This window comes from Salvia splendens, chromosome 7, assembly GCF_004379255.2.
Source record: "Salvia splendens isolate huo1 chromosome 7, SspV2, whole genome shotgun sequence".
Taxonomy (NCBI): domain Eukaryota; kingdom Viridiplantae; phylum Streptophyta; class Magnoliopsida; order Lamiales; family Lamiaceae; genus Salvia; species Salvia splendens.
This window is the reverse complement of record NC_056038.1, coordinates 33,554,270-33,564,630: the sequence shown is the minus strand read 5'-3', so window position 1 is coordinate 33,564,630 and position 10,361 is coordinate 33,554,270. Positions and strand designations below refer to the sequence as shown.

The window sequence follows — 10,361 nt, the reverse complement described above, 5'->3', positions numbered from 1 at the left end:
ATTGTAGATTTTACTATTCCTAGTAATATGGAGTAGCTACAGAGAAGATAATTTTTCATAGATAACTTATCATGTACTAGTATTTTAAAATATCAGTAAAAATAAATAAAATATTGACAAAAACTGGGATGACATATTATTTTCTGTAGAATAATCAGTTTGGAACATTCTAACTCATTTTACTGTAGTCAAACCTATATAAAAGTAAAAATAGTCTAGCTAGTCAAATGCAAATATATTCCTTAATTAGTAAGTGTGGGACTTGGTGTTAATGTGGGTCCGCCGCTTTGAATATGTTGATTTAGTAGTACTATTAATTAATTATATCGAACTTAGTAGTACTCTTATTTATTTTGTTTTATATTCAATTGATTTTCATATATTAAAAGTTAATATTTTTTATTTTATAAATTTCATAAATATTGAAGTTCAATTTGTTATTTTTATTCATTCATTCAAAGTAATAGAGAACTCGAATTAATCAAGCTTAATTTTTGAGAAATTTATAAAATTAAAAATAAAATAAATGTCGTTAAAAATAATTTTAGTGAGAATGATGTTTATGAATTGTACTCATATAAAATATGTAACTTGTCATTTACAGGAATATAGAATAATAAACATTTATGAGCTACTAAAACCGAAGGCACTTGTTAAGATACTATTCCTAATTAATTTATCTTTTTTAGATTAAATCATTTCACAATAATAACGACCTACTAATCAATTTAAATATATTTTAAATTGATAAAGAAAAAGGAAGAGAAAGCGGTGGCATCTGCTGGTCCAAAAACAACTAAACTTCTAAGTCAATTAAATAGCGTAGATATATATGGATCGGAAACGTGACATTCAAATCATGTTATTTATCTTTTATAGAATAAATCATGTTTCATAATTATGTTATAGGTTAATACTACCTATTAATTAATTTAAATATCCAATTATAGCTTCAATATAAATAATAAACTGAATTCATGCGGATTTAATAAGAAAATAATTGTACTACTTTTATTTCCAAAATGTATATGAATAGTTTAATTCCAAACTAATAGATTTCGTTGCTTTGTAACCTGTTTTGTTTAAAACTATTAACACAGTTTATTGATTTATGAAAATAAAAGGTTTAAAGAGAAATAAAAGATGAATGGGATAAAGAATGTAGTCATAACATAACGTCAAAACATAACCAAAAAGGGATAAAAAATCTCAAAATATTAGGATAATAAAGAGGCTAACTTTTGAAAAGTTAGGAGAGAGATTCATGGAGAAAGAAAGAATTATAAATGGACTAAAATATTCTCAAAGTCCTGAAAGATCACAAAATAGTGGAAAATGATAAAAAAAAAAATGTTATTATCCCTTAGTCGTCCAGAATTTATCCATGCTAATATTTTTATTATAGACCACGAATATGTATATGCAAATGCAACTATCCATTAATTTTTATTATAATTCACTCTAATAATAATCATCGATCAAGAGAAATGGATATGCATTAACGATAATACATTACTTAGGTACTAGAATTTGGATTTATTGATTTATTTATTGGCACTGAATCAAGTCTATATATTTCAAAAATCTAAAGCATTAATAAAATGTTGTGACTATAGGTTAAAAAAAAGTCTTAAGAAAAAATTACATACAATGGACCACAGTATAAGTGTAGGTATAAATGTAAGAATTGAAGTGACTGTCTCATGCAAGAATGGTGCTATGTTGATGTAATAATTTGTACAAACAGTAGTATAAATAAGTATCCTCTCCCGCCAAAATAAATAAATAAAAATTAGTAATTTCAAACTTACACACCATCACATCTAAGTGCAGTATTAACTTAGTTGTTTATATACAGCATGAAAATAGAAACCATTCATCATCAAGCTAAGGTATACTATCTTTACTGATTTCATTAAAACCAGAAGTGGATGAAGAGTACGCTACACCTGTTCGTATCGTCGATGAAACCGGCGACTCCCCCCACGTAGCACTGCTCAAGCTCCGCCTCTCCAGGTGAAAGTCTTTCATGGCTTTGAACCTCACGTCGTTAGTGTATGTGCTCCCCCGGCCGTTACAACCGGAATCTCCATTTTGCGCTCGAGCATCAATACAATCTTGCTTCAACCATGTACGTTATAGTGACTTCTGTATACGAATATTGGATCATTTTTCTTGTTCTCTGAAAACCCTAATGAATGGGTGCGAGCAATATTCATAACCTTTCGAGTTTCCAGATAGCAAACTTCAAAGTAACAAAAAGTGGTTCTTCAACCTTAAATCATATTTCTATGGAATACAGAGGATTTAGAAGAATATAAAACAGGACTAATGGCATAATAACAAAAGTTCGAATCCTTACACTCCAAGTATAACTCAATAGCAAGAGCCAAATGTTTTATCCTAGACACTCCTTCAAGCAAAGAGACGATAGGCATAAATGTCATGTTGATCACATCAGGGGCCCCTTCTACAGTCCTTGCCCTGTTCAAGGTCATCTCCCCCTCTCCTTTTGAAAATAACCATTACATCCTTCAGGTATGATAATAGTACAATTCACTTATCAATAAAAATTTTGACACTTCAGTCTGAGAATCATTTATGATGGTATAAACTAATGCAGTGCCTGCTTCACTAACCTTGTCCTTGTATTTTAGAGTGCCAGCATTTGTACTGAGAACCTCTGATCTCCAATATCTGACAAGGATAAGGGTGATAATTGGTGCTGTCTAACATAGACAACATCCCTTCCACCAATTGTTACTGAGGTCACAATGTGGGTTCCGTAATTTTCTATAAAACTGTGAGACAAAGAATTGTATCAGGAACTCAGAAATCCAGTAGTCAACCTTTCACACATTCAAGTTACAGCATGACCTTTTAAAAAGTTTCTTCTACTAGTTTCAAAAGAGACAAGCTGTAGAAATATCTTTGGTGCTTGAAGAGATTCTAAGCAGATAAGTTTACATTCTAAAACTAACAACCAATTTCTATCCATTTAAAGGTTTTCAAAGTTGAAATATTAATGCTTTTCCATACTCTATAAAGAAGCTACAAAATCATACAGTATATTACAACATTTTTATAATGGAAACAGCTTATAGATGTCATGCATACATATGATATTGAAGACAAGCAATATCAGCCAGTAAAAGTTGCTTGCAGAATGCTTCACCTTGCCAAGGATGCAGGATCCCAAGAATATGGAACGGCACATTTTATTTCATTACGCAAACTTAACTCGTCTTTCACTAGTTTGATACTGAATAACGAGATGGGATGGTACATGCAAGTGACTTCGCAGTTGCTGCATCAAGTTGCCAAGAGCCGCTGAAATTAAACATGGAATTGAAGCATCCAAGTGGTATCTGACCAGAATGTTCATTGACATCTGCAAAATTGAAGTTCAAACATGTCAATGCTACAGAATCTGGGGTTACATGAAAAGTTTATGTAGACATATATACATATCAATCATCTTAATGAAGATTCAAGTATCACTGTTGCCCCAGGTAGACAAATCAAATACTACCAAAGGCACATAATTAGAACATAGTAGATAGTACAAATCAACCAATGAAGCTATGCATCAATGATTAGTCATAAAAATCCATTCTTTAAGAAAATCAAGAAACAACTCCCCGTTTCAACACACAAAGAACTACTACATCACTATAACAATTCATAAACCTACCAAAATATAAAACATCCAAACAAGAATAAAGAGCAAAAAAACAAGAAAACCCACAAAGCAAAATCAAGTTCAAGGAAGAGCAATTGGAAAAAATAAAAGCTGAAGGCAACCGGTGCACCCTTGCAGTATAGTACTAGTATTTCTGTATATGCAAAAGTATAATTTCTCGGAATTGGGGGAAGGGGAAATAATTTTTGGAGTATATGCAGAAGTTATTAAACTTTCGGTACTTTCATTAATTTACTAGAGATTACGATTCAGAAATTTGGTTTGATAATGTTGTCCAAGTAAATTACCAGTATCGAAATTTTAATTAATTGTAAAATCAGATTAAATCAATAGTTATGTGAATCTTTTTCGTTAGATCCATGAACTGAATTTGCTCAATACTTTTTCGCATACATATGGCCAATCAATAATTAATGAAAAAAGATACTATGATCTAACCCACAAAAAATTAGTTTAAAGAAAATAGAAGGAAGAAAAGGAAACAGAGAGAGTATATTGAATAGAAAGCCTAATTGCCTTGGGACTTAAGGACCTTCTTCTATAAAGATGAAGACATATTAATGCAACTTTAATTTCACATATCTATCTAAGCAATTGGAATAATCACTTAGACAAGGATCAAAAATGGAATTTCATAGAATTTTTCCTTGAAAGAGAGAAAACATACAAATATAATGAAAGCTAATATACAGTGATCCATAAAGATTTAATTTAGCCAATGAAAATTTACAGATTTGAAATTTTCCCTTTCGGTGAGATAAAATATGAAATGCTATGGATCGTCAGCACAAGTTGATTACTTTTAATTAATTGCGACAATGAGGCTAGGCATAAACCAAATATTTATATCGTCAAATTGCGACAATGAGGCATAAACCAATTTTTTAGTAAAGTTATGTGATTTAATTGATCCTTATTCTTTTATCCTAGTAGTATTTGATTTCTTCAGTTAAAAACTGAATTGATTATCCTACAATTAGGTACACATCAAAAAATTTGGCAGTATACGTTTAACCATTGTTTCATCGGCATATATTAATAGTCGTAGAACTTTTATTTTATAATTTTCTTTTCTAGACAAATTGAACATGAACAATAGAGACTTGCTAAGAAAAGTGAGTGGCAAGTACAACATTTTGGAAAGAGGCCAACGCCCAACAATCGTGTGTCACTTCACTTTCACGTATCCTTTTTCTTAAGATCAATTGTCGTCCAGCTTTTTCACACACGTATCTGATGTTGGTTTCTTTACACACAAATATTCAATTTTAAGTTTACTAAGGTCGTCCATGTCTTAATACCATCACATCCCTTAATTATTGATGGGCCCTACTGCACTTTTTACCCCATCTCTTAACTAAAAGACAACACCTGCAACCCTCCATCACTTAACTATTCATTCAATTTCATTTTTTTATTTCCAGCAAATTCAATTAATAAAAACACACTTTATTAAATAAAAGAAAATTACAATTTAAAATCCTAAAAAAATATAAAAAAACACATAAATAAAATCTTTAAAAAAAGGCATAATTTAAAATTCTAGAAATTAAAAATTGCACATTTAAATTATAAAAACTACTCCGCCGGCGAATCATCCCCGAAGGTGGTAGCGGTGCACCCGGTTGAGGCGGAATACCAAGTTGTCTTGCCAGATACGCAATGCCGGCAAGATGGGCTTAATATTGGTCAGGCGTCATGCGGGAAGTGTCAGTCATCGTGGCGGTGAAGTACATGGACATTAGGGAGGGCGGCGCCCTTGGGAGCCAGCCTGGCTTGATTTGCCTCAGCCCCTCCCTGCGCGAGCTCTAGCCGCCTTCGCCGTCTAGTTCCCTTGCGGCCGACGTCGTGTACCAGAGGAGCCCCCTGCATCAGATGTCGGGAACTCAACATCTTGTGAGGCATTGCCTTCTCCACCCTCACTAGACGAGTATTGGGCACCCGCCGTGTGTTTCGTGCATTTTGAGCTCGAGTCCGTACTGGACTTGGTCACAAATTTGTGTTGACATTTTAATATGATCGTATTGACACAAATTGATGCCGTTGATTTGTACTATCATTATTCTGTTTTAACTTTTAAACTATGTTACTGTAAATAAACTCGTAACAAGTTAAGAATTATGATTATTGATTACTTTGTTTAACACGAAAATAATGTTATTGTAGATTTTACTATTCCTAGTAATATAGCTACAGAGAAGATAATTTTTTTACAGATTACTTATCATGTATTTTAAAATATTGACAAAAACTGGGATAGCATATTACCACTATTTTTTTATAAAATAATCAGCTTAGAAGACTCAGTTAGGATTTGTATTTGTGGGCTTGTTCTTCCTAAAAAGTGTGGGTTGTGAATGTGGGTCCGCCGCTTTGAATATGTTGCTTTTAGTATATTAATTAATTAAAGTGAATTTTTTAAATAAATGACAAAGAATTATAGTGAGAAATAGTACTAATATTTAGTACTACTGCTATTTCATTGTGATAATATATTTAATTAATACTAGTATATTTTTATAGCTACTATACCAGTACCAGTATTTGGTTAAAAATGGTTATTTTAGTTTAGACATTAAAGCAACATGTTTTATTAGCTTAGTAATTAAACATTATACGACGTGCATGACAGTGGGCCCATGTTGCGGGTTATTGAAACAAATGCAACTGATTATTTGACAATTGTGTTTATAAAAATACTATCTAATCTCCTATAAATGGAGAACCAGACTTCATTAAAATTGACAAGTCTTAGATTAACATCATAAAATGTCGGATGCCGGAAAGAAGTTAGGATGGGGATTGGGGAAAAAGAGTGAGCCGCTGGCAGAAGAAGCTGCAAATCCTAAGGCTGAGAGTGGGAAGCCAAAGGCACAAGCAATTGCAGCCCATTCTTTTCCTCAAAAAGAGAGTGAGCCGGATTCGTGTAACAACAACAGTGCTGCTAATAACCTATGGAGCAACAATAAAGTCGCAGGCACAACCTCGTCCGGAGTTGGGCAGACAAAAAACCCTCACCGCGTAATCGGTTCTGCATAAATAGTATGTCGTCCATGTCTCCCTCTTATTTCATACTAACCTCCCTTCTCTTTTATTCAATCATGTGATTGTAGGATGATGATTTAGCGAATTTTTGATGGGAATAAATGCAAGTAATAAATGAAGATCACAACACTGAAAATTACGTGGTTCGATTTACTGAGGTAAATCTACGTCCACGGGAAGAATAGAGGGCAAATTTGTATTGCTTGATCTAGCTTACAGATTACAATACTGATTTGCTATATGAGATTCAGGATCTAGAGAACTTAACCTTGGTCTATCTGATCTAAGTTCTATTTATACATTCGAACTAAGATCGTGGTTTGCAGCCCTGGTAGGGGGGTTGATAACTGCTTAATACCACTAAATAGATCGTGGGTGTAATGGAGGTCGTGGAGATCCTGCATGGGTCCACTATCTCCTTGTTCGGTCGAATACTGAGACCGAACTGCTGAACTTTGCCGATCAGCTTTTGCCGATCTGAGAGTTGAGCTCGATTGGTCGGCTTTTACCGAGCTATAGGCTGTGACCGAACTCTTTGGTTGTGCCGAACTGATACTCTTTCTTGGGTTTTGGGCTGATGGGCCGTCACTGCTATTGGGCTCGCAATTATTGTTTAGTTGTTTAGTTCGTATCCCATCACCACCCCCCCCCGAAAAGCGAAGTGAATCACTTCGGCGTTTTGGATAAGTGTAAGGGGGAGGCCGACGTCAGGGGACGTGCTCTGCACGTGTCTGCATTAAATGCGACAGCAAATCCGGCCAGAGAATCCAGAAAAAGTGGGATTTGAAACGGTGCGACGAATTTGAAAAATATTTCCTTTCTTCATCATTGGAACACTTTTGCGATTATTTCTTCTGCATTCTCTCTCTTTTTCGTAAAATTTTCTTCCGCTTCTTCAAGAATTTCTTCAGAGACTTTCGACCATCAAAGAGTAAGAATCATGTCTTCTTCTTCTGAAAATGTTTCTGAATCAGGTAGTCGTAGGAAGGGGGGTAAGGGATCTTCTGGCCGGAAAAAGTCCGGGGAGAAGACGGTAGAATATTTTCACAGCATTTTGAGTAAGGATACTGTGATATCCTTACACAGAAAATATTTTCTTCCTGGGGGGTTAGTGGTGATTCCCGACGACACTCATAGGGCTAACTCGCCGCCGGAGGGTTATGCCACCGTTTACGAAGCCTGCTTAGAATGCGGGCTTCGTTTCCCTCTTCCCCCCGCCTTTGTAGAGCTTCTTGATTTTTTCCAACTTCCTTTAGGTCAGGTGACTCCAAATTCTTGGAGGCACTTATCGGCCTTTGCTGCCGAGCTGCGTAGACTAGAAAAGGATCTGTCTCTGAGGGCAATCCTTAATTTCTTTCAGTTTAAGAGAAAGGGATCCTGGTTTTACTTGATCCCTTTACAGCCCTTTAGAGCCTTCTGTAAAACCAAATGGCCGATGTGGAAAAATCGCTTCTTTTTTTACAATAGGACAGCGGCTCCGGACTTTTCCTGGAGAGGGCCGAAGTCCGTAATTCCTCATCCTCGGGTAGAACCGTTGGACGAGCTCGAGGGCGGGCTCAATAAGATTCCCATGATTAGGAAACAGTATTTGGAATCTGAGCTCGTCAAGGGTGACTTCGTGTTCGACTCCTCGTCTTCGGACGAAGAGACTGAGGGTGAGGATTTCTTTTTTATGCTTTACTGCTTTAGCGGCGAAAACTAACTTTGTTTTCTTGCTTTTTGGCAGTGAACATGCTAAGCAGGCTTGGTCGCAAATCCTCCGAATCAAAGGAGCCGGAGAAACAGAAAACCACCAGCTCGGCGTCTGATGCCGAGAAGAATCCGAAGAGGCAGAAGACCTCTTCGAGTCAGTCTTCGGATCCAAAAAAGCCGGGATCGACCTCGGCAAGGGGGAAGGCGAAGACTCAGAAACCCCCGAAAGCGCCAGAGAGAGACATTGTCCAGGGGGTTATGGATCAGGAGTGGTTACGGCCACTTCGGAACATATCTCTGAGCCCTTTTTATGGCCAAAGGACTTTGTAGAGGTGAATTTCCTTCTTGATTTTCTGGCTTTGCTTCTTTCCTATATTTTTTTTGTGGCCCCTCTGTTGACTTTTTCCTTTTTCCATTTTCAGAGGAACAATATGCTCTGCAAACTCGTCACAGTTGAACTCTCTAAGGCGTCCAGCGATTATGATGAGATGCAGAGGAATTTGAATGCTGCTCGTCACCAGGCCGAACAGGCTCGGGCAGACTTTGAGAGGGCAAGGGCCGCTATGATCTCGGCTCAGGATGAAGCCCAGCGTGCCAAAGACCAGCTCATCATCCAGAGAGAGCGGTCGAAACAGAGGGAGGCGGCTGCCGTGGTGGCTCAGGGGGAGGCTCTCCGTGTTTACACGGAGAAACTCTTTTTGAGCAATCAATTTTCGGCCCTTATCGGTGATCTGCTGAAATTGATGACCGATAAGGTTGAGCAGGAACCCGAAGTCGTCTTGCCGCTGTATGGCCGAGAGATTGCAGCGCGTCTCCAGAGTCTGCCGCTCCTTGAGGAGCTTGCGTCTTCATCGGTCCTGCTTTCTGCTGAACGAGTCCGTAATTGCCGTGCTGACCGTGACGAGAACATGGAGGCCATCTTTGCCTCCTTGGGGCCTGTTTTACCCGCTTCAATTTTCAAAGAGGGCGAGCAGGAAAATGAGGCCGGCAAGGAGACCGAGCAGAAGGATCAGCAGACCGGCGACGGGCACGCCGAGCAAGAGGTGCAGCAGATCGGCGATGGGGGCGCCGAGCAGGAGGGAGGGAGGAGGGAGGCCGAGGCTGAGACCGAGGCCGACAAGGAGAAAGAAGCTGAAACCCACAGGGAAGCCGGAGACGAAACTGGCGGAGTATGATTTCGTCTCCCTTCTCTTAGTTTAGTTTCTTTCTTTCTATTTGTAAAATGGCCTTGAAGCCCTCCTTGTGTAAACTTTTTCTTGCGAATGAAAAAAAATCTTCTTTCTACACTCGTGTCTTCCTTATAGCTTTTCTTAATCTCTTTTACTCCTATTGTGGTTTACTGCCTGCTCGGTAAACTGAAATGCCGAACTGACATAGCTGCTTCGTATTCTTAACTCTAAGGAGCTGGAGGTACTTCACTGGAAGCGGCTATACTCTTTGGCTTTAAATGAAGCTGAGAAAAAAGCTATAGATGACCAGATGAAGTATGATGAACTCTTGGCTCGTTTAGTGGAGCTGGAGTCCAACAATAAGGACTTAGAGTCCATAAAGAAAGATCTGGAGGCCGAGCTGAATACTGTCATCGCTGAGAGGACTGCATATGAAGATTTCATCTGCGGGCGCGGGGGAATGACTATATCTGAAGTTCAGAATCAAGTTGATGAACAGTGGGAGAAGCTTCATGTACTCCGGAAGAACAATGTGCTGGAGAGCTCGGCTTGCCAACAAGTTGTGAAATCATTGCGGCGCTTGGCTTCTCTGTACGACATCATTCTTTCCCGGCGTCCCTCAATCGAGAGATTCCTTAGCCGTTTCCCGCTAACAGATGCTCACACTCCAACTCAAACCTCTAATCCACTTACTCAAATTTCTACTCCAAATCAGCAACGGACTCAGGAGCAACCGGAAACGTCAAGACAAG

At 37.6% G+C, this 10,361-nt stretch overlaps 1 protein-coding gene across 7 annotated transcripts; it reads right to left on the bottom strand.

The window, feature by feature from the left end:
- Positions 1-2,051: 2,051 nt before the first annotated feature.
- LOC121811323 lies at positions 2,052-3,888 on the bottom strand. 7 transcript variants are annotated; one of them, XR_006052527.1, is made up of 4 exons: positions 3,176-3,880; positions 2,640-2,801; positions 2,363-2,532; positions 2,052-2,191 (listed from the first exon to the last, which is right to left on the bottom strand). XR_006052527.1 is itself a non-coding variant. In XM_042212160.1 (4 exons), the coding sequence occupies exons 2-4, from the start codon at positions 2,743-2,745 to the stop codon at positions 2,124-2,126; spliced, it is 375 nt and encodes a 124-aa protein (XP_042068094.1). In that variant the 5' UTR covers positions 2,746-2,801; positions 3,176-3,883; the 3' UTR covers positions 2,069-2,123. The 7 variants fall into 7 exon arrangements, 1 of the variants encoding a protein (XP_042068094.1); XR_006052529.1 differs by having other exon boundaries at positions 2,063-2,182; XR_006052525.1 differs by having other exon boundaries at positions 2,069-2,532; positions 3,176-3,391; positions 3,749-3,888.
- Positions 3,889-10,361: the final 6,473 nt, after the last annotated feature.

Excerpts from the sequence above, each read along its gene's own strand:
- LOC121811323 (XM_042212160.1), bottom strand. The coding sequence starts at position 2,745 with ATGTTGTCTATGTTAGACAGCACCAATTATCACCCTTATCCTTGTCAG. Across the intron at positions 2,510-2,639 it reads CTCTAAAATACAAGGACAAG|GAGAGGGGGAGATGACCTTG; the intron begins GTTAGTGAAGCA and ends TATTTTCAAAAG. Across the intron at positions 2,246-2,362 it reads TATTGAGTTATACTTGGAGT|TTTGCTATCTGGAAACTCGA; the intron begins GTAAGGATTCGA and ends GTTACTTTGAAG.